The sequence below is a fragment of the Trachurus trachurus genome (genome assembly GCF_905171665.1).
Source record: "Trachurus trachurus genome assembly, chromosome: 11".
Lineage (NCBI taxonomy): Eukaryota > Metazoa > Chordata > Actinopteri > Carangiformes > Carangidae > Trachurus > Trachurus trachurus.
Window position 1 is genome coordinate 4905954 of NC_139904.1, and position 23265 is coordinate 4929218.

The 23265-nt window shown below is 45.4% G+C and overlaps 2 protein-coding genes across 2 annotated transcripts; both read left to right on the forward strand.

Annotated features, from left to right (window-relative positions):
- Nucleotides 1-2739: 2739 nt before the first annotated feature.
- apoea (apolipoprotein Ea) lies at nucleotides 2740-5009 on the forward strand (the record flags this gene model as incomplete). The annotated part of the gene is made up of 4 exons (XM_083982268.1): nucleotides 2740-2782; nucleotides 2935-3076; nucleotides 3766-4053; nucleotides 4723-5009. The coding sequence occupies 4 exons, from the start codon at nucleotides 2740-2742 to the stop codon at nucleotides 4994-4996; spliced, it is 747 nt and encodes a 248-aa protein (XP_083838394.1). The 3' UTR covers nucleotides 4997-5009.
- A 5627-nt stretch (nucleotides 5010-10636) lies between these two features.
- Nucleotides 10637-21668, forward strand: msto1 (misato mitochondrial distribution and morphology regulator 1). The gene is given in 15 exon segments (XM_083981584.1): nucleotides 10637-10832; nucleotides 11694-11823; nucleotides 12536-12605; nucleotides 12743-12818; nucleotides 14198-14246; nucleotides 14351-14507; nucleotides 16197-16311; nucleotides 16424-16558; nucleotides 17084-17179; nucleotides 17181-17237; nucleotides 17700-17831; nucleotides 18850-19040; nucleotides 19480-19584; nucleotides 19698-19810; nucleotides 21190-21668. Coding segments are annotated over 15 exon segments (1773 nt in total). The 5' UTR covers nucleotides 10637-10748; the 3' UTR covers nucleotides 21453-21668.
- Nucleotides 21669-23265: the final 1597 nt, after the last annotated feature.

The window sequence follows — 23265 nt, forward strand, 5'->3', positions numbered from 1 at the left end:
GTTAGCAATAGCAGCTAGGCTACATCCAAGGGGGCAGTTGTCGGTCTGAGAAGTGAAGCTCACTTCCGCGTTCAAAAAACTGCAATCCCCTCGGCTGCCACTGGGGGCTGGCTCCAGAAGGGAGCAACTCCAATCGAGCCCCATGTTAAAATAGCCGACTTTACAGCTTAAAAAAACATATTTACAGCCTGGTACATTTTATTTTTTTAGTCTCAACCGATAGTTTCTACCCCCGCACACACTCTGAGGGGGGTGATTTTTTTTTCAACTCTACCATTTTACTATTATTAGGTTAAAAGTTCTGGCCAATTAGGGCGCGGAAACGTTGAGTAACAGGTCCGGAGACCGCTGCTTCGAGGCCAGTGGGCGGGCCCTCGGTCGGCTAACGGCCGCACCTCTCCAAATATGGCAAGTAGAATCCAACATGGCGCGGTTCAAATCCCCATAGTAGCGGCACAAAACAGACTCCCCCAAACCAATGGGTGACGTCACGGGTGCTGCCTACGTCCATTATTTTTACAGTCTATGGCTACATCTCACAGTGTTGAGCTGTTGTTATAAAACAGGGGGCGACGGCGTTTTGGGGGCTTAAAATCGCAAAAAAGTGAAACCACCCTCCAGAGTGGAAATCTTAAAAACGCCCCGCCGTTGCGTCCCCGTGTAAAGGGTGAAAACGCAAAATTCTGGGTTGTACACAGGCGTGTGGACTTTTTGGTGGTGTTGTGTGTTGTGTTGCACACCGCCACCTCGGCGCCTGGCGTGCACACAACATTGAATTCCACAGACTTTTGCGTCACCGTGTGCACGCAGATTTCCAGCCCAAAAACGCGAAATAAAAAGTGAGAACGCAACAACAACAACACATCACTTTAGCGTTTTCTGTTCAGATGGTTTCCGTGTCGACACCGCCTCAGTCTGATGAACTTCTGCTCAATTTATAATAATAATCATGATGTCTGATGATGATGTCACTGCCTCAATGTGACCGTCAATCATTCCAATTGATCCTGAACAAACACGCTCCAAAGCTGTGACCCACCAAAATAAAACCAGAGTTCCTACGCAAGTATGGAAAGTATGGAATTTGATTTTATACATTTCCAGGTCTGGAAAAGTATGGAAAATGGAAACTATTGTATGGAAATATATTTATTTTATTTATCTTATCTTGGTTTGGACTTATCTGAAGTTATTTGGGTTGTGCTATTGGATTAATCAGCGATGGGATCTGGACTCTGACTCTGGACCAGTGATCTGGGAGTTTCACGGACTTTTGTTCCGTTGCTCCGTCAGCAGCTGATCTGAGGCCAGCTACCTGTCGCCGTGCGTGTGTGTCTGTGTGTGTGTGTGTGTGTGTGTGTGTATCACCTGGTGTGAACTGTGTTGACGTGGAAGCAAAACAACCAACACAGCAATAAAAAGAGACAACAGCTCCGATCGGGCCGCGACCTTCGGACACAGGTCGGCCCCGCCCCCTCCTCCGATGACATCACAACACCTGAGGAGCATAAAGGCGGCGCGGCGGAGAGAGACGACACTCGCAGACGTCAAACAGGTGAGAGACACACACACACACACACACACACACACACACACACACACACACAGTGGTGGACAGTAACGGAGTAAATTTACTTGAGTACTGTACTTGAGTAAATATCCAGAGGATTTGTACTTTACTTGAGTATTAGATTTCTTTGGTACTTATTATTCTTACTTGAATACATTTCCAAGACAAATATTTTTTACTTTTACTGGAGTTACTTTCTAGGAAGGCTGAAAAGTACTCGTTACTTTCAGGTCTGCTCTCTTTTTTTCCTAAAATCCTATTGGACACAAGCTGTGTTGGTCAAAGAAGGAAACCCTAACCCCTAAAAGCAGCACATCAGTGCAGCTGCTTTCAAAGAGTTAATTCTCAGAAACAAGAGTTAAAAGGTCCTTACATTCATTTAGAAAAAATTATAGTAATTCATTGATGTGAGAAATAAGAAATTTACTCTTACTCTTATTTTTACTTAAAGTCAATTTAAAAGCATGTACTTTTGGATACTTAAGTACCTTTAAAAGCAAGTACTTTTTTACTCTTACTCTAGTAACATGTCACACTGCAAAAACTCAAAATCTTTCCAAGAATATTTGTCTTATTTCTTGTCAAAATGTCTCATTTCTAGTCAAAACTAAACTCTTTACACTTAAAATAAGACTCATCACCTAAAAATGTACTTGTTTTTAGATAATTTTCACTTGTTTCAAACAAATTTTCACTTGAAATAAGTAGAAAAATCTGTCAGTGAAAGCAAGTTTTTTGTGCTTGTAAAAAGAAAGAAAAACTTGCTCCACTGTCAGATTATTTTAAGTGAAAATCTGCTTGAAAGAAGGAAAAAGTGTCCAAAAACAAGCTACGTTTTAATGTGATGAGTCTTATTTTAAGCATAATGAGATTGTTTTGACTGGAAATAAAACAAATATTCTTGGTAAGATTTTGAGCTTTTGCAGTGCAGCTGAGCTACTTTTACTTGTAACGGAGTAAACTTTGACCAGTAGTATTTGTACTCTTACTCAAGTACTGGGGTCGAGTATTCTGTCCATCTCTGCACACACACACACACACACACACACTCACACACACACACACACACACACACACACACACACACACACACACACACACACACACACACACACTGAGCCCAGAGCTGGTTGATGTGACTCTGTCGTTAACGTCCAGGTGTCGCCGTCATGAGGGTCTCTTTCGTCGTCGTGGTGTTGGCCGTTCTGTCAGGTGAGTTAATCATGAAGCACGTTGAAGCAGCACAGGAAGTGAAGTGACTTGTCAAAATAAGAGCTGTAGATGTGTGTCTGAGTGTCTCACTGTGTGTGTGTGTGTCTGAGTGTCTCACTGTGTGTGTGTGTGTGTGTGTGTGTGTGTGTCAGGCTGCCATGCCCGCAGCGTCCCCATGGTCCCGGTCTGGGAGGACGCGCTGGACCAGGTCCAGGGTCTCCTGTCCGACCTGAAGACCAAGACCGAGGCGCTGGTGGAGGACGTGAGAGCCACGCAGATCGGCCGCGAGCTGGAGTGAGTGCAGACACGTGACCTCGAGTGACCTCTACACACACACACACACACACACACACACACACACACACACACACCCTTGTAATGCTATCTTTGTGAGGACACTCGTTGACATAATGTATTCCCTTTAGCCCCTTACCCTAACCTTAAAGGGATAGTTCAACATTTAGTCAAATTGGGCCCATTGCCATAATCCCTATAGTCATAGCAGTAGGTTCGTTACCTTTATTTGTCGGTGCAAGCTGTTTTTAGAACGGCGGAGCAGAGCCGTGAGCTGCTCAGAGCTACGCTACGGAGGCTCATTATGGGATTTCTTGGTTTCCCTCATCAAACTCATCAAATACACAATCCAACCACTCCACAACGCTCTGGTGGACAAGTTGTGACCTGCACATTCACCACGCTATGAGATAATAACACAACGTTACCACACAGAGTTGTTTTAGAGGGAAATACAGAGACTGCTGATGAAAAACTGTCCCTGAAGGCAACACGCAGCAGCGGTTTTGCATTTACAGAGACGAAGAGCAGAGGGAATCTGTTTGGTTTCTGTTCTGATGACCCTGTTAACTGACCCCTCTTCTCCTCCTCCTCTTCCTTCTCCTCCTCTCCTCTTCCTCCTCCTCCTCTCCTCTCCTCCTCCCCCTCCTCTCCTCCTCCCCCCTCCTCCTCCTCCTCCTCCCCTCCAGCACCCTGGTGCAGGACAGCCTGTCTGAGCTGTCCAGCTACAGGGAGGACGTGCACTCCAAGCTGGCGCCGTACGGCCAGCAGGTGGCCGAGCGTCTCCACGGCGACCTGCAGCAGCTGGGCGACAAGCTGCAGCAGCAGGCGGGCGGAGCCAAGGAGCAGGCCGAGCGCTACGGCGCCGAGCTGCAGACCATGATGCAGCAGAACGTGGACGACGTCCAGGTCCGAGTGGCCGCCTACACCCGCAAGCTGAAGAAACGCCTCAACAAGGACACGGAGGAGTTCAAGAGGTGAGAAGCAGAGGATCATGGGAAACGATGTCCAACAGCCATGAACTCATCCTGCAGCAAAAACAACAGTTTAAAAACACTTAAAACATTTCAAGTTTACAGTAATATTCATGAAAGGAAAAGTTCTGTTTGAGAAGTCTGAAAGAACACTGAACCCTCTTCCTCCTCCTCTCCTCCTCCTCTTCATCCTCTCCTCCTCTTCTCTTCCTCCTCCTCCTGCTCTCCTCCTCTCCTCTTCCTCTCCTCTTCCTCCTCCTCCTCTCCTCCTCTTCTCCTCCTCCTTCGCCTCCTCTCCTCCTCCTCCTCTCCTCCTCCTCTCCCTCTCCTCCTCCTCTCCTCCTCCTTCGCCTCCTCTCCTCCTCCTCCTCTCCTCCACTCCTCCTCCTCCTCTCCTCTTCCTCCTCCTCTCCCCCCCTCCTCCCCCTCTCCTCCTCTCCTCCTCTCCCTCTTCCTCTCCTCCTCCTCCCCTCCTCCTTCTCTCCTCTTCCTCCTCCTCTCCTCCTCCTCCTCCTCCTCTCATCTCTTCCTCCTCCCCCTCTCTTCCTCTCCCCCTCCTCCTCCCCTCCTCTCTTCCTCCTCTCCCTCCTCCTCTCCCCCCCCCCCCCTCCTCCCCCTCTCCTCCTCCTCCTCCTCCTCTCCTCTCCTCCTCCTCCTCCTCCTCCTCCTCAGACAAGTGGCGGACTACGTGGAGGAGCTCCAGTCCCGTACGCAGGAGAACGTGGAGGAGATCCGGACCCGCCTGGACCCGTACTTCTCCCAGGTGAGAGACAACGCTCAGGCCAAGGTCACGACCCTCAACGAGCTGCTGAAGGCACAGGTCGACAGCGCGAAGGACGCCATCCAGGACGCCGCCGTCGAGGCCCGCTCCACCCTGGAGGAGAAGATGGAGGAGGTGCGCAGCTGGTTCCAGCCCTACATCGCCGTGGTTACCGACCGCTTGTAAACCGACCGACTGACCGACTGGCTGACTCCCCCTCCCCCCAACAACAACAACAACAAGCAGCTGCCGATCGCTGATCATCAATATACCACACTGATCAATAAATAACCTGTTCTCATGTTCACACTGCAGGGTGAGACCAATAAAGCAGCAGGAGGAGAGAAAACACTCTGAGTCTGTTTCTGTTCAGTCATCACACACACACACACACACACACACACACACACACACACACACACACACACACACACACACACACACATACACACACACAGGGCCGGCCGCTGGCATAAACACTGTATGCGGTTGTTTAGGGCCACAGCCGTTAGGTGGGGGGCCACATGATCAGAAAGGTACCGGGGTTCATTCAAGTCATTTAAACATCCTGAGGTCTGCATGTGCACGCTATGAGCTTTATATGTAATTTGTAGTCAATATTCACCTTCTTTTATCTCACATTTGAGACATTTGGTGAAACTAGAATGGCAGAATGACAACATTTGTGCTCAAAAAGCAATTTCATTTTAGACTTGTTTTCTACACTTATCTATTACTGTATTCATATCCTATTTCAAGCACCAAAACAGTTCATTCTCATGACTGAAGGAGTGTTTTCACAAGGGATTTGACATTTTTTTCAAAAAGCAGACCTCAAATTTCCAGCATTTGGCCTAAATTATTTATTTATACAGTTTTCTAGGACAAATTGAAACTGGCCTCAGTGTGCTTAAAGCAGAGGTTCTAATATTTAAACATAAAACACTTGAGTATTGTTACATCTGCATGTATCTTAAAAAGATAAATTTAAGAAAATATGTAAAAGTCGAGAAAATGGCCTCAAACCTCAGAGGCATAAACATGTCTGTATTCAGTTTTAACCAGTGATTTGGTGTTTGCGCTTAGAGTGCAGGGCCACAAACAAAAATCTTGTTTAGGGGGCCACCTAATCCCTGCACACACACACACACGTACACATGTACTTCACATCGTGTTCACTCATACATAATAAAGTTACATCACATCTTCAGTCATAATAATAAAGATAAAATAAAGATTAAACACGAGGACAAAAGTCGCCGGAGCAGGAAACAATAAACGGAGACTTACGTAAACGAGACCAAACAACCAGAACCAGGTTTAGTTTAGTTTAGTTTATTAGTTTAATAAGGGACAATGTGCAATTACATTAATCATTTAAAGGAAAAAGATGGTTGCACCAGATTTAGCTCCCAGCTAATTTCCATCTGTAGTGAACACTCTGAATGAGTCTGACATGAACAGAACCTGAGCCGGTGAGAGAAGGAGCAGGAATAAAATAAAATAAAAACTCTAATGAGTTCATTATAAAGTTCTAACACCATCACTACAGCGTGGGAAATGTAAAAATAAAAAGCCTTGCCTGGTGTTGGTGCCGTTGGACTGCAGGGTTCCACAGCAGTGGCCTTCTGGCAGCGGACTATCCTGCCAAAAAAATCCAACATTTTTTTTTTCACCTTTATTTAATCTTGACAGTCATTGAGAGCAAGCCCTCATTTTCAATGATGTGGAGAGTACAAGTCAGATACAGTATTTACAACACAAAATAAGACAACAGCAACACAGCACAAGTTAAATAAGGACACAGAAGACAGTGTCATCAATTAAAACAGTCACATTCATAGACAGAGGAGTTTGTTATTATCATAGTTTTAAACGACTCAGAGACACAAGTGTCTGTAGTTTCAGTGTTTAGTTGTAAATGATTACTGGTGGATGCTGCAGAGAAACTAAAAGCACTTCTACCAAATTAGGTGTTTGTCCGTGGAGTTTTGAGTGTCATCCAGTTACTTGAACGAGTTGAGAATGGAGTATGAGACTGACTTAGCAGGGAAGTAGCCTAATATATGATGGCATTTTTCCGATTAAAACTTTATAAATGAATTAGAGCCAGTGCCTGTCTCATCTTAAAGCTGCAGGGGCCCAGCCCGCCTTCTCATATAAAACACAATGATGAGTCAAACAGCCGTTACCAGTAATGAATCTAATGGCAGAATGGTAAATGGGGTTAGGCAGAGGCATTATGACATCACCTTAATCTAAAACAGATAAGAATATGGCTTCTACGATCTGTTTTCTGCTGAGCAATGGGAAGTTGGTTCTGTGTCGGTAAATGAAAACGATTTTTTGTCTTAACTTGTTTGACAGCGTGTCAATGTGATATTTGAAAGTGAGTTTTTGATCTAACCAGATACAGTTCAGAAACTCTTTCAATACTGTGTCCTGTGAGAGTGGTGATAGATAACCTAGTGGTGCTGCCCTCAGGTCGAAGGCTCAGAGTTCCAAAAAGTACAGACTGATAGGAACTCATTTATCCCTTCCGCCAGTAAGGCATTAAACAGTAGGCTAATATGTAGCACTTTATTTCAGAACTGTGGGTTTAATTCATTTGACCGGTTTTACCATTTTTGTATGGATTTATTGTTTTATTATTAGGCTACTATAGCCTATGCAAATACTGTAAATGTAGCACTTTAGTTTATTTATTTATTTTATTGGTTTAGTTTAGTTTTTTTTTCGTATTGAACCACTGCACACGTAGCACTTTAACTTAAGAGCTGCTGGTTTGATCAGTTTTATGGATTTATTGATTTTATTGATTTATTTGTATAAGAGTGGAAACACCCTCCACTGTTTTAAATGTGTGTTAAACAGTGATGGGAATAACGGCGTTAAAATAAACGGCGTTACTAACGGCGTTATCTTTTTCAGTAACGAGTAATCTAACTAATTACTATTTCCACCGTTACAACGCCGTTACCGTTACCGACAATTAAATGAGGCGCGTTACAAACTACTCAGTGAAGCCGTTGTCCTCCGACTTGGCTCATCTCATCTCAGCCACAGAAGCTGCTAAACTGTTGTTGTTTTTTTCTCCTCTCCTTTGGTGAGGGGAGGGGGGAGGAGGGAGGGACGAGACAACCGCATAAGTGATGATGATTGGTTGAGGCAGAGTAAGGTTTCATGCTAAGCCAATCAGAGGCAGTGTTCAGTTTGTACACAAACCACACACGCACGCAGTTTAGCCTCACACACACAGACTAGCAGAGGGAAGCTGCCGAGATCGGAGGGAAAGTGGAAACAGACACTACTTTAATCTCCCTGAGGTAAAAGACAAGAACATGTGAGGTGTAGCTACATTATGTCCCGGAGCGAAGTGTTTGTCCTGAGCTTCTGCTCACCTGACTCTGTGCAGCCTCTTCATTAAATCCAAACAGTCCGACACAGCGACGCACTGCTCCTTTAGACTCTAAAGTCTCTGTAGCTCATCAGCTGGAACTCTTCCAGAGCAGCTACAGCAGCGTTGTGACCTCAACCATGGTTGGTGAGAGCAGAAATGTTGTTGTTGTAGTGAAAATGGGCGGGCTCGTGAAGACGCGAATTTACACAAAGTCAAAACGAGCGATAAATCGCATTTCTCGCGTATCTCGCGTTTGGTTGCGCGTAAAAGCTCGCGCGAAAAAAAAGCGTTCCTCGTGTTTGTGTGGGAAGCCCCTGTGGGTCTTCCCACCAAACACGATGAAAAGGACGAAGACGCGAAGGTCCCGTCGCCATAAAACAATCGGGTGTATTGCGTCGCAAAAAAAAAAAGTCGCGTCTACCGCGTCTCGCGCCTAATCGCGTCTCGCGCCTAATCGCGTCTTTGCGTCACGGCCTTTTACACCGCGGACGTAACGAATAAACGGTGACGGTGTGAACGAACAACATAGAACAGGACCAGACGTAGCGTTGTTTCCTCTTTTCACCTACAGCTCCACTCTCCCTTACTTACACTAACTACTGTTATTGTTGAGGCCAGATAATTGTGGGATTTGTAGTTTTTGACCAATCGTGTGCTCTTTCTTTTTGTGATTTTTCCGGTTCACACATGTTTGTTTTTTTTAGGGGCAAATGCGAGTGAAATGCTCGCCCATGGTGGGCATAAGAAAATGTAAGACCTGTCTAAAATTATTTAAGACTTGAACACAATAATTCAACAAATTTAAGACATTTTAAGACCTAAAATTTAGATTTTCACATTTTAGATTTTTTAAGACCCCGCGCGCATACCCTGTTATTTCATATAAAAGTTTAAGTGCATACATATTTTATGATGCTGTGTATTATATATTTAAGACCATCTTAGAATTTTCTAATAAATTTAATACTTTTTAAGGCCTTAATTTTAGATACATGAATTTAAGACTTTTTAAGGATCCGCTGATACCCTGTTTTGCGCTCGCAGCAGGACAGATAATCAGATGGATAATCGGTAAAGTTAATAATTTCACTTAATGTGGCCATGAATAAATTAATTTCGATGTTTCGCCTGTTATTAAACGCAAATCTTGAATAGGTCTCCGCTGTTTTCACATTTAAAAAGGTCTTTGTTGTCTTTGTACAGAGACAAATTCAATATGAGATTTGCTTGTAGCCACAGCACTTAAAAAACCCACTGTAACCTATTTTCATAGGCACACCAGCCTCGCTTTCAATAAAACACACACTCGCATTCCATAATTGCGATCAGTGAAATATATGAAAACAATAAAATACAATTTAAAAATGAGAGAAAAAAAATCCAAATTCTTCGACATATTTAAACTTAAAGCAGAAGTGAGTGATATATTTGTGTTAATATAAGTCTTAAATAGTTATATCTTCCGACAGCAATCACTTACATAGAGTGTTTGGACTGAAACACGGGTCTGTCAGTCCCTCTGCTCTGCTCTGAGCCGAAGAGAAAACATTTATCGTATCCTACAGTTTTTATCCAATGAGGAGAGAGAACGGCATGCAGGACTGTGTGTGCAGCCAAGGAACGCCGTGAATGTGGTGACGTAGCGACGAGGACTGTTATGGTGCGTTCAAGGAAACTCGTATTTTTCCGACCGTGAAGTGGTACCAGTTCGATCTGGTACGAGTTCACCGGTCGGAAGTTACGAGTGGCCGTTATAGTGACTTTCACCGGTAAAACAGGTCGGAAAAACACGAGTGGGTTGCCTGGAACGCTACAAAGTCGTAAGTTGTGACTTGAAGCTGTAATTTACGATTTCAAAAGCCTGCCTGGAACGCAGCATTAGCGAAAACGACCGGATCACTCAAAAGAAAGAAAAAGTAACGCAATAGTTACTTTCCCTGGTAACTAGTTACTATTATAGTGAAGTAGTGGAGTTACTAACTCAGTTACTTTTTGGGAGAAGTAATTAGTAACTATAACTAATTACTTTTTAAAAGTAACGTTCCCAACACTGGTGTTAAATGTGTGAAAGTACTTGTTTTGTGTATTGCAGTGGCTCAGAGCCCAAAACAAATTTACCTTTGGGACAATAAAGTAGGCTACAATCCAATCCAGATAACCCAGGATCATTAATGTCTTTAACTTCAGAGAATAGCATTTATTCGGTCTTCTAGTGTTTTCTCTGCTCCGTCTAAACATCATTGCGCATGCGCAGCAGCACACACGGGGGGGGGGGGGGGGTTGTCTGGTGTTTACAGCACATGTGAAGTTGCGGCGCAGTGAAACCGACCTTCCTCTCCTACGTCATCCGTCCATCCAATCACATTCCGTCCGTCGTCCCCCTCAGCCAATGGGATGCCGCTGTGTGTGTGTAAGCCCCGCCCCCTCCCTCCGTTAGTCTGTCTCCCCGTCTCTGCTCCGTGTTGTTGCTTCTTCATCATCATGTCCGCGGCGCCGCGCTGAGCCGAACCGGCATCGAACCGGCATCGAACCGGGACCATGAGCGGGTTCTGCCGGGAGGTCCTGACCCTGCAGCTCGGACACTACGCCAACTTCGTGGGGACTCACTGGTGGAACCTGCAGGTCGGAGCTAATGCTAAAGCTAATGCTAACGATGGTGCTAAATGATGATGGGGCTAACGTTAGCATTAGCTGCGTGTGTCTTAAACTGAGTTCAACCAATTCAATAAAACTTTATTTATCCCCAAGGGGAAGTTAAAACACACACAGGCAGTTATTCAGCTTGACACAAGAGTTACATAGAAATAAATAAATGAAACGGTGTAAAAGAGCAGGGTAATGAACGTGATTGATAATCTATTCAGAGTTCAACAATGATTTGACTAAGAATAGGCTAACAGTTATTTAATCCTAATTTATTCTATGTTGTGTGTACGTTTCCTATGTGATGTTGGTTTATTTGATTCCATGCCCTTATGTCTATGTTATGTTTATTTTATTCATGGTTCCATCTCTGAAATATGTGTAGTGTCTGTTTTTGTTGAAATGTAGGCTATTATTTACCCGACTAGTTTGTAAATTCATTCGTTTGTAAAACAAAAAAAGCCAAAATACCAAAACAAAACGTGATTAATGAACGTGAACCGGAAGGAGACGAGTTTAACAGAAGAAGCCATGGATCTATATTAGCTATAAGACCCATATACATCCATGGACGAAGCTAACGATGCTAATGATGCTAACGGTCCAGTGACAGGACAGAAAATCAGGGCGTCTCCATGGAAACCACACAACTGTCAGCACCAATCAGATCCATTTTATTAAATAACCAACTTTACACAGACATAGAAATAAATCAAACCGACATTAAGTCAGATACAGAGACTCTGTGATGTCACACATGAGGAGGATGATGGTGTTGGTGATGATGGTGATGATGATGATGATGATGATGGTGATGATGATGTCGTCCTCTTTTCCCAGGATGCATCGCTGTCCTACGACCCCGAGACGCCTCTTGGCGAGGTCCAGAGTGACGTGGTGTTCCGCGAGGGACAGACTCTGGGAGGACACGTCACCTACACACCTCGCCTCATCGCCATGGACCTCAAAGGTGTGTGAGTGTGTGTGTTGGGTTGCCAGGTTGCTAGGTACCATGGCACATGAAACTAGGGATGTCACAATTACTTGTTTTCACAATTAATCTTGGTATTAAACGCCACAATTAATTAATCGTAAAGATTCTTAAATACCGTCACTTTCCAAAAAAGATTATGTTGGGAACACGGAGGCAGATGTGCACAAAAGTTAAGGTAAATGTAAGAAATACTGGTCAATTTACCTAACGTAACATGGTAGAAATTTAAATGTTAGCGTCTCATTTGTGATAAAAAACAAACAATTAAAATAAACTTAAACATTTGGTATAGATGACAATTAATGATTTGAATATTTAAAACACTTCCCCTGGAGGATTAATAATTGGTTACATATGAATAGTAGATACTTAAAATATTTAGTGTAAAAATTTGTACTGTAATTATATTTTGTCTGTATTTTACACATTCATATGTTGTGAAATTAATTAATGTGTAATAATCGTGATAATCGTAATACCGTGATTATTTCTCTGACAATAATCGTACAAAGAAAATCTATAATCGTGACATCCATACATGAAACACCTATTTAACTCGTATCTATCTACCTATGAGATGAGAAATGACCAATCAGGAGCAGGATGACATCATCAGTGTGGGGGGCATGGCCTAACCAGGATGACATCATCAGTGGGGGGCGTGGCCTAACCGTGTGTTTGCCGACAGGAAGTCTGCGGACGCTGCGGCAGGAGGGGAGTCTGTACGGCGCCGACAGAGACACGTCACCGGTCACCTGGTACCTGATCAACTATTGATTATTGGCTCTTTATTTATTTATTTATTTATTTATTTATTTATTATCACAGTGACATCACCATATCACCATAGTAACATGAACCTGTGTGTGTGTGTGTGTGTGTGTGTGTGTGTGAGGGAGGGGAGTCTCATGATGCACAGACACACTCCTCCTGATAAGAACGCCTTCCTGGAGGATCTGGACCGGCTGGACGTGAGTCATTGGATTTTTGTGTCAATAGAAACGGTGGATTCAGATTTTCCAAAAGTTTTCCAAAGTTTTTAATCTTGCGCATTTAAACGTTTAAACATTTAAACGTAACTAGTGACACACATGAGTTTCACAGTCGCCATGTTTCCACTAAAACAGGAATAAAACTACGTCATGTGAACACGTCGACTGGAACATTTTAATCTGAACAGGTTCATTCTGATCCAGACGGGTGGTTTATATGGTTTATATATGGATGTTTAGGGATCCAGAAGATCCATGTAAAGGGTTAAAGGAATAGTTCACCAAAAAAATGAAATTCAGTCATTAGTGACTCCCCCTCATGCTGATTTGTAGTTGGTTCCTAGTCCAACCAAAACGTTATATGAGAGTAATAGGGCCTGACACAAAAACGTCCATAAAACTACACAAAAACCATTTAATATTCCTCCACACTGCTCGTCCACTGCAATCCAAGTGTCCTGAAGGGAGATAATCCAGAGTTTACTGGAAACTACCTCATTGAGGCCAAGTCTGGTCACCTTTCAAATTCAATCCAGGACTGTTTAGGCTGTAAAAATGTCCTAAATGAGTAATATGTAGCACTTTATTTCAGAACTGTAGGTTTTATTAATTTGACCGGTTTTACCATTTTTGTATGGATTTATTGTTTTATTATTAGACTACTATACGCAAATACTGTGAATGTAGCACTTTATTCTACAGTTTTATGGATTTATTGATTTTATTGATTTATTTGTATAAGAGTGGAAGCACCCTTCACTGTTGTGTGTTAAATGTGTGTTAAATGTGTGAAAGTAGCCTACTTGTTTTGTGTATTGCAGTGGCTCAGAGCCCAAAACAAATTTCCCTTTGGGACAATAAAGTAGGCTACAATCCAATCCAGATAACCCAGGATCATTAATGTCTTTAACTTTAGAGAATAGCATTTATTTGGTCTTCTAGTTTCAATTTAGTTCAGTGTTTTTTTTGTACAGCCTAAACAGTCCTGGATTGAATTTGAAATGTGACCGGACTTGCCTCAATGAGGTTGTTTCCAGTAAACTCTGGACTACTATATCCCTTCAGGACACTTGGATTGCAGTGGACGAGCAGTGTGGAGGAATATTAAATCGTTTTTGTGTAGCTTTATGGACGTTTTTGTGTTGGGCCCTATTGACTCTCATATAAAGTTTTCATTGGACTAGGAACCGGCCTCCCGGGTCTCCAGATGCACTTTGAGGAATAAAAAACTACTCCAGAGTATTCATCAGCATGAGGGGGAGTCAATAATGACTGAATCTCATTTTTTGGTGAACTATTCCTTGCAACATGAAACATGAACACACTCGTTTTAATCTCATGACTCTGTGTGTGTGTAGAGGGGAGAGATCCTGGCCGAGGCCGACTTCTCTCAGCCTCAGTGCTCAGGTGAGTGACCTGCAGCTCTGTGTGTGTGTCAGGATGATGATACAGGATCTATATATTGATCTATAACCTGTAATCTATAATCAATAATGTGTGTGTGTGTGTAGCTGCAGCCTCCCTCAGCGTGGACTCGGTCAACAGTCGTCTGGATCAGGTCCAGAGACTCTACAGCCTGGAGGGAACCGTCAAGGTCTGGTCCGACTTCCTGAGGATCCACCTGCACCCGCGCTCCATCTCCGTGCTGCACCAGTACAACCACGACGGGTACACACACACACACACACACACACACACACACACACACACACACACACACACACACACACACACACACACACACACACACACACACACACACACACACACACACACACACACACAAAAACTTCCCAATTTTCATTTTTTTTTACCTTTTTCTCTTATTTTACAACCAAAAAGACTATGTTGTTTATGTTAATGACTAAAATGTTCACAAATTAAATAGAAAAAATTACTTTAAATTTATTGAGGTAACAAACAAACAACTTTTTTCCTCTAGATAGTTCAACATTTTGTCAAATTGGCCCATTGCCATAATCCCTATAGTCATAGCAGTAGGGTCGTCACCTTTAATTGTCGGTGCAAGCTATTTTTAGAACGGCGGAGCAGAGCCAACTCTGAAACACTCTGGTGGACAAGTTGTGAGCTGCACATTCACCACGCTATGAGATAATAACACAACGTTACCAGACAGAGTTGTTTTAGAGGGAAATGCAGAGTCTGCTTGCTGAAAAACTGTCCCTGAAGGCAACGTGCATCAGCTGTTTTGCATGAATTTCCCTCTAAAACAACTCTGTGTGGTAACGTTGTGTTATTATCTCATAGCGTGGTGAATTTGCAGGTCACAACTTGTCCACCAGAGCGTTGTGGAGTTGTTGGATTGTGTATTTGATGAGTTTGATGAGGGAAACCAAGAAATCCCATGAGCCTCCGTAGCGTAGCTCTGAGCAGCTCACGGCTCTGCTCCGCCGTTCTAAAAATAGCTTGCACCGACAATTTAAAGATGAAGAACCTACTGCTATGACTATAGGGATTATGGCAATGGGTCAATTTGACAAAATGTTGAACTATCCCTTTAAGAACAAACACTGCACAATGCAACATAACACTGCACTATAAGCACTTTAAAGGGGAACTAAACCCCTCAGTTTTGGATGACGTGCTCTAAGCTTGAAATTCAAAAAATGCCTTGATTATGGGCGGGACTCCAGGAGCACTCTCCGATCCCCCCTCCCCCTTGTGCCCCATTCACACCCGCGAAATCACACAAAAGAGAAAAAAATGTAATAAACACACATCGACACTTCTGCTAGCGCTAACGAGCTACTAACGAGCGACTCTAACAGCACTAGTAGCGCAGACACTACTAGGAGCCCTGACACAGTGCATCTACAGCTGATCCGCCGGCTCGTTAGCTCGTTAACGGCTCGTTAGCGCCGGCTGCGGCCGCACTAACGATTCCCATTCAGGCAGCTGTTAGCAGCCGTTAGCCGCAGCAGAGCAGCTAGAGTGCCTAGCAACCGTTAGCTGCAGGCAGCAGCCGGTGCTGATTGGTCGGGGAGCTGGTGGCCGGTGACGAAAGCTGCCTCCAAAACGTCATCTGCCTCCATCTCAGCCAATAGAAAACTTTGATTGTAATAGCCGTGTTTCAACCCATAGAGGGCAGTCACTCTACATTTTTACTACAAAATACACCAAATTGAAATATTTTGACTAAAATGTCAAAAGTTGGACCAGAATCAACTGACAACACTACCTTATACCCAAATACATTTGTTTTCAGCAGAAAAAAGTGGTTTGGGGGTTTAGTTCCTCTTTAAGTACCAACTTCATATTAACACTGATGAGCTTTAAACTGTTGCCAGTTAAATAAGCAGGTGTCAGACTTTAACCTTTGTGTGTGTGTGTGTGCAGCGAGGCCCACCGTCTGGAGGCCTTCGGTCAGGGAGAGTCTCTGCTCCAGGGCTCGGTGCTGGAGGAGCTGGAGGACAAACTGCACTTCTTCGTGGAGGAGTGTGACTATCTGCAGGTAGGTGTGATGTCATCACCTGGGCTGTGACGTCATCACCTCTCCTGTTCACCTGTTTACACCCTGCTCTGTGTGTGTGTGTGTGTGTGTGTGTGTCCGTCCGTGTCCTCAGGGCTTCCAGGTTTTCTGCGACATGGCCGACGGCTTCGCAGGTCTGGGGTCAAAGGTCACGGAGATGCTGCAGGACTCGTACAGTGGGCGGGGCATCCTGACCTGGGGGATGGCGCCGGTCAACCACCCAAACTCAGTAAGTGTCACAGTGTGTGTGTGTGTGTGTGTGTGTGTGTGTGTCGAGGTTATTAAGAGTTTTAAAATGTTCAATAGTTTTTGTTTGTATTTAGTTTTTTTTATTCCAGTTTAGTTTTAGTGAGTTCAACAAGTGATGAATCAGTTCTAGTTTGAGTTTTTATTGAGTCTTAGTTGTAGTTTTCCAGGTTTTAGGAGAAAGCCTCTGTCAGACCCCTGAAGATGAACTTGTTCCCTTTTAGTTGCATCCATCCCATAATGTTCCCATCAGTCCTCATCAGGTTCCATTCACTCTTATCTAGCTGTGGGTCGTACTCCAAGTCGTCCCATATTATTGAGCTGTGGCGTTTTCTTCCTGCAGCTGTTATCTGATGAAACTTTACTTTACTGCAGTTTAGCATCAAACCTGGAGCTTGGAGTCAGTTTTAGTTTTTAGTTTTAGCTCAGTTTACTAGATTATTGTTTCACTGGTAGTTTTAGTTTAAGTGAACTGTAATAACCCTGCTGTGTGTGTGTGTGTCTCCAGACTCCGGTCATGGATCTCTACCACCTGCTCAACTGCACCTTGGCCACCGCCCACCTGTCCAATAACAGCTCCTTCTTCTGCCCTCTGACCCTGAGGGGGGGGGCTGGGCCGACGCCCCCCCTCCCCCACCACCTTCCCCCTCCTCAACTACGACGTGAGGCTTCACTCCTTCATCATTATTATCACCATCATCATCACTCTGGTGATAGACAGCAGGGAGAATAAGTATTGAAGGCGTCAACACATATTTCTATTTCAGCCTCGCTTTCAATAAAACACACTCACATTCTATAATTGTGATCAGTGAAATATATGAAAATAATATAAAACACAATTTAAAAACAACAGTAGTTGTTGCTATAGTTTATTTAGTTTAAATGGATACAGCTTCATATTTAAAAGCAGCTCAATGTTCAGCCTCCTCAGGAACCAGCAGGTTCAGCTGTAAAACAACGAGTGATGAACTCAGCCTCCACGGCCTCTAGAGACGCTCAGTACTTAGTTTCCCTGCTGCACAGACATGTTGTTGTTTTCCTCTTTTAAATGTTCACATATAAACCTGTGTGTCTCTCTGTGTGTGTCTCTGTTTGTGTGTGTTTCTGTGTCCGTATCCCAGTCGTCCCTGTGGTACCACTCCAGCTCGGTTCTGGCTCTGGCCCTGGACGCCCTGACGCTGCCCTACAGGCTGAGGAACAACAGCGTCCCCATGTGGCAGATGGCCGACGCTCTGGCCGTGTGTGGGAGGAAGGTGAGTCTGACCTCTGAGCTCTTACCAAAGATCCTCTATATGCTAACAAGATGTCTCACTACGAGCTGCTCCAATCAATATGAAACGTTACAACTTCACTTCCTGTCTCCTAAAGTGGGCGTGGTCACCGTCGCCCCACCTCCTGATTTATAAAAGTTGTCGTAGAGGAAAGTGAGATATTTATATTTTCTTATGATAACATTAAATATTTAAATGTGTCAGATCTGGAGAGAGTGTGCTAACATTAGTTAGTGGGGGCGTTCGTCAACATTAAATGAAAAATGTTACGATATTATGAATATTTACTTCAGTGACTCTGGAGCCAATGAATCGACCATAATCTGAGCTCACATTCACTTCTCCCATTGGAGTCAATAGACCTGCTGCTGCTGGTCTCCTAAAGGGGGCAGAGTCATGGTCTGCTGGTCCCCTAAAGGGGGCGGAGTCATAGTCTGCCGGTCTCCTAAAGGGGGCGGAGTCACGATCTGTTGGTCTCCTAAAGGGGGCGGAGTCATAGTCTGCCGGTCTCCTAAAGGGGGCGGAGTCACGATCTGTTGGTCTCCTAAAGGGGGCGGGGTCATGGTCTGCTGGTCTCCTAAAGGGGGCGGAGTCACGATCTGTTGGTCTCCTAAAGGGGGCAGGGTCATGGTCTGCTGGTCTCCTAAAGGGGGCGGAGTCACGGTCTCCTGGTCTCCTAAGGGGGCGGAGTCATGGTCTGTTGGTCTCCTAAAGGGGGCGGAGTCACGGTCTGCTGGTCTCCTAAAGGGGGCGGAGTCTTCATCTGCTGCTCTCCTAAAGGGGGCGGAGTCTTCATCTGCTGCTCTCCTAAAGGGGGCGGAGTCATGGTCTGTTGGTCTCCTAAAGGGGGCGGAGTCACGGCCTGCTGGTCTCCTAAGGGGGGCGGAGTCACCGAGAAACTGACTCGTAGTGGAGCGTCTTGTTTCTAAACCGTCTTTGCTCTGATCTCTCTCCTCTGACCTTTGACCTCTGTTGACCTGCTGTGTGTCTAACCCTCCAGGTGGTGGCTGCGTACGGCGCCGTCCCGTTTCCCATGATGCAGGGCGGTTCGCTGCCCGACGCCCTGAGCAGCTGTATGGCGGACGGCGCCCCCCCCTGGCGTCCTCTGTCGGCGTGTCCTGAGCCGGGCGGCGGGCGCTGCTACGGCCAGTGGGCCACGCTGAGGGGCTACGAGGGCCAGCGCCTCACCAGGTCAGAGCTCAGCAGTACCATAGAAATAGTACATAGATATATACTGACTAGATGCCACCTTCTGCTTCTCAGCGTACGTCAACACGGCCGCCATCTTGGGACAGGGTTTCTGACCATAGACATATATACTGTATTTATACCAATTTTTCAAAAAATAAAAATGTGTTGTTGTTTAACATAAATAAATGTCTGACATTTATAATAAACCAAAAAGCTTGAAAATGGGTTGAATATTCAGTGAGTTATGGTGATTTTAATGGTTGATAGATCTCTGCCTCTGTTGAGTAATGCAGGAAGTAGAAACGGCTTCCCCCTGACCAAGATGGCCGCCACGTTGACATATTGGGGCATCTACGTGTATATATCTATGATCAGAACATGATAAAGTATTGATTATTGATCAGTACTGAACAGACTCTGCCCCCCCCCCCCCCCCCAGCTCCCTGGCTCCAGGCTACGAGCCCCCGTCTCCTCTGCACAGTCTCCACAGCGGGGAGGACGTCCTCAGCTCCTACATCAGATCCCTCTACCCTACTGCTCCTCTGTGAGTCACATGACCTCACTATGACCTCACCGTGACATCACTATGACATCACCACCTGTTTGACCTGATCTACCCCCCCCCCCCCCCCCCCCCCCCCCCCCCCCCCCCCACAGAGCGGTCCAGCTGGTGTCCACCCCCAGCAAACTGACGCCTCCGTTCCCTCAGATCTTCCATCAGTCGCTCGACGGTCGAGGCTTCATGAGGAGCTGCCCCCCCCCACCAGGAGGTCAGTCCCCCTTTTCCTCCTTCTTCTTCCTCCTTCTTCTCTTCCTCCTCCTCCTCCTCCTCCCCACCAGGAGGTCAGTCCTCCTCTGCCTTCTCTTCTTTTTCCTCTTCCTCCCCACCAGGAGGTCAGTCCCCCCCCTTCCTCCTCTTCCTCTTCTTCTTCCTCCTCCTCCTCCTTCTATTCTTCCTCTTCCTCCTCCTCCTTCTATTCTTCTTCCTCCTCCTCCTTCTCTTCTTCCTCCTCTTCTTCTAATCTTCTTCCTCTTCCTCCTCCTTCTCTTCTTCCTCCTCTTCCTCCTCCTTCTCTTCTTCTTCCTCCTCTTCTTCTATTCTTCCTCCTCCTTCTCTTCTTCTTCCTCCTCTTCTTCTATTCTTCCTCCTCCTCCTTCTCTTCTTCTTCTTCCTCCTCTTCTTCCTTCTCTTCCTCTTCTTCTATTCTTCCTCCTCCTTCTCTTCTTCCTCCTCTTCCTCCTCCTTCTCTTCTTCTTCCTCCTTCTCTTCTTCCTCCTCCTCTTCTTCTATTCTTCCTCTTCCTCCTTCTCTTCTTCTTCCTCCTCCTCCTCTCCTCTTCTTCTTCCTTCTCTCCCTCCTCTTCTATTCTTCCTCCTCCTCCTCCTTCTATTCTTCTTCCTCTTCTTCCTCCTCCTTCTCTTCTTCTTCCTCCTCTTCTTCTATTCTTCTTCCTCCTCTTCTTCTATTCTTCTTCTTCCTCCTCCTTCTCTTCTTCCTCCTCCTCCTCCTTCTATTCTTCTTCCTCTTCTTCCTCCTCCTTCTCTTCTTTTTCCTCCTCTTCTTCTATTCTTCCTCCTCCTTCTCTTCTTCTTCCTCCTCCTCCTCCTCCTCTTCTTCTATTCTTCCTCCTCCTCCTCCTTCTCTTCTATTCTTCCTCTTCTTCCTCCTCCTTCTCTTCTTCTTCCTCCTCCTCTTCTATTCTTCCTCTTCCTCCTTCTCTTCTTCTTCCTCCTCTTCTTCCTCCTCCTCCTTCTCTTCCTCCTCTTCTTCTATTCTTCCTCCTCCTCCTCCTTCTCTTCTTCTTCCTCCTCTTCTTCCTCCTCCTTCTCTTCTCTTCTTCCTCCTCTTCTCCTCTTCTTCTTCCTCCTCCTCTTTCTATTCTTCTTCTTCCTCCTCTTCTTCTATTCTTCCTCTTCTTCCTCCTCCTTCTCTTCTTCCTCCTCTTCTTCTATTCTTCCTCGTCTTCCTCCTCCTTATCTTCTTCTTCCTTCTCTTCCTCCGCCTATTCTTCTTCCTCTTCCTTCTCTTCTTCCTTCTCCTCCTCCTTCTCTCTGCAGCTCTGTGTTTCTGTGTTGATGACGGTTTCTCCTCCTCCTCCTCCTCCTCCTCCTCCTCCTCCTCCTCCTCCTCCTCCTCTTCTCTCTGTAGCTCCGCCCCCTGCCGTGTCCTCGGTGCCGGTCCTGACGTCGCTCCAGTCCGGCTCGGCCGTCGGCTCGTGGCTGTCGGAGCTGCAGCGCGGCGCCGCCTCGCTGGACGTCCGCCGCGTGGCGCCGAGCTTCCTGTCGTCGGGGCCGGAGCTCGGCGACTACCAGGAGGCGCTGGAGCAGCTGCGGCTGCTCGCCCGCTGTTACCGCGACGACACCGGCGGCGTGATGCGCTCTTCCTCCGAGGAAGACGACGACGACGACTGAGGAAGAAGACGTTACTGATGAATGAAGAGGGAGGAGGAGGAGCCTCTGGTTACCGTGGTTACTGAAGGAGCAGGACGGAGTCACGTGGTCACAGGGACAGTGAGACTCTCACACCTGATTGGTCAGAACTCACTTCCTGCTTCATATGCAAATTAACAAACAGGTGTGGAGCTGTGTTCAGCCAATCAGCAGACAGGACTGGTGTTCATGTGAGAGAGGGGGGGGGGTGAAGGGAGACAGGAAGAGGAGAAGAGAGGGAGAAAAAGAGAGAGGAAGAGGAGAAGAGAGAGGAAGAAAAAGAGAGAGGAAGAGGAGAGAGGGAGGGAGAAAAAGAGAGAGGAAGAGGAGAGAGGGAGGGAGAAAAAGAGAGAGGAAGAGGAGAAGAGAGAGGAAGAGGAGAAGAGAGAGGAAGAAAAAGAGAGAGGAAGAGGAGAGAGAGAGGGAGAAAAAGAGAGAGGAAGAGGAGAAGAGAGGGAGAAAAAGAGAGAGGAAGAGGAGAAGAGAGGGAGAAAAAGAGAGAGGAAGAGGAGAGGAGAGGGAGAAAAAGAGAGAGGAAGAGGAGAAGAGAGGGAGAAAAGGAGAGAGGAAGAGGAGAAGAGAGGGAGAAAAAGAGAGGAAGAAGAGGAGAGAGGATGAGGAGGGGGGCAGAGAGAGAATCAGTGTTAAACTCTGAAGATGAAATAAAGTTTTATCCGTTTGAAGCAGGACGTAGGGGCGGTGGGCGTGGCCTCTTGCAGAGGGGGGCGTGTCCTTCAGTGTGGTCCATGTTGACGCCAGGTGTGAGAGATCGGTGGTTCGATTCCCGGCTCCTTCAGCGTCGATGCACAAAGAAAAGAACTGAACCCAAACTGATGAATGTGTTGATCTGCTTCATTAACCAATCAGCTGCTTGTCTCAGTCTGACCTTATTTGGACTTCCTGTCAGACTGTTAAGCCCCTCCCCCCTCTCTCACTCTCTCTGCATGTTTGCTTCTGTTTGTTTTTCATCAACACATCTACAGACTGTACAGCCCCCCCCCCCCCCCCCCCCCCCCCCCCCCCAGCTGATTATTGTTTATCTGTCTCTTTATTAATAAATTGATCATATTTTTGATTCTGCTGCTCCTTGGTTCTTTCTTATTGTGGGGTGGAGAGTGACATCATCATCAACGACCAATCACTGAAGAGAATCCTTCTCTAAGATAGAAACGTCTCAGTGAACAGTTAAATGACCAATAGGAGTTTAGATTCAACTGTTTTCTGACAATAATCTATAAAATAATACTAAATATATTTACACTGGGGATGAATCAAAGATAAATGTTTCCACTTCATTAATTCAGCGTCACACTGTTGGTGAGATGACGTCTCTTATTAAACCAGAGACAGGGATGAAACTAGAGCTGCAACAATTAATCAATTAATCGAACAATAATCGATTATTAAATGAATCATCAACTATTCTGATAATCTAATAATCAGGTTGAATATTTTTTTGAAGAAAAAAAGTCAAAATTCTCTGATTCCAGCTTCTTCAAGGTGGTTTCTTTGTTCCTTTATGACAATAAACTGAGTCTCTCTTTGGTTTGTGGACAAAACAAGACATTTGAGGACGTCGTCTGGTGGTTTGAGAAACACTGATGTTTTTAACATTTTATTGACCAAACAACTAATCGGTTAATCGGTTAAACAATCAACAGATTAATCGATAATGAAAATAATGATTAGTTGCAGCTCTGGATGAAACCTGCTCTGTCAGAACGATGTCGTCTGATCAGCTGCTCGTCAAAGACAGAACGTCTCTCTGCTCCGTCTCGTCTCATCTCAGCTCCTC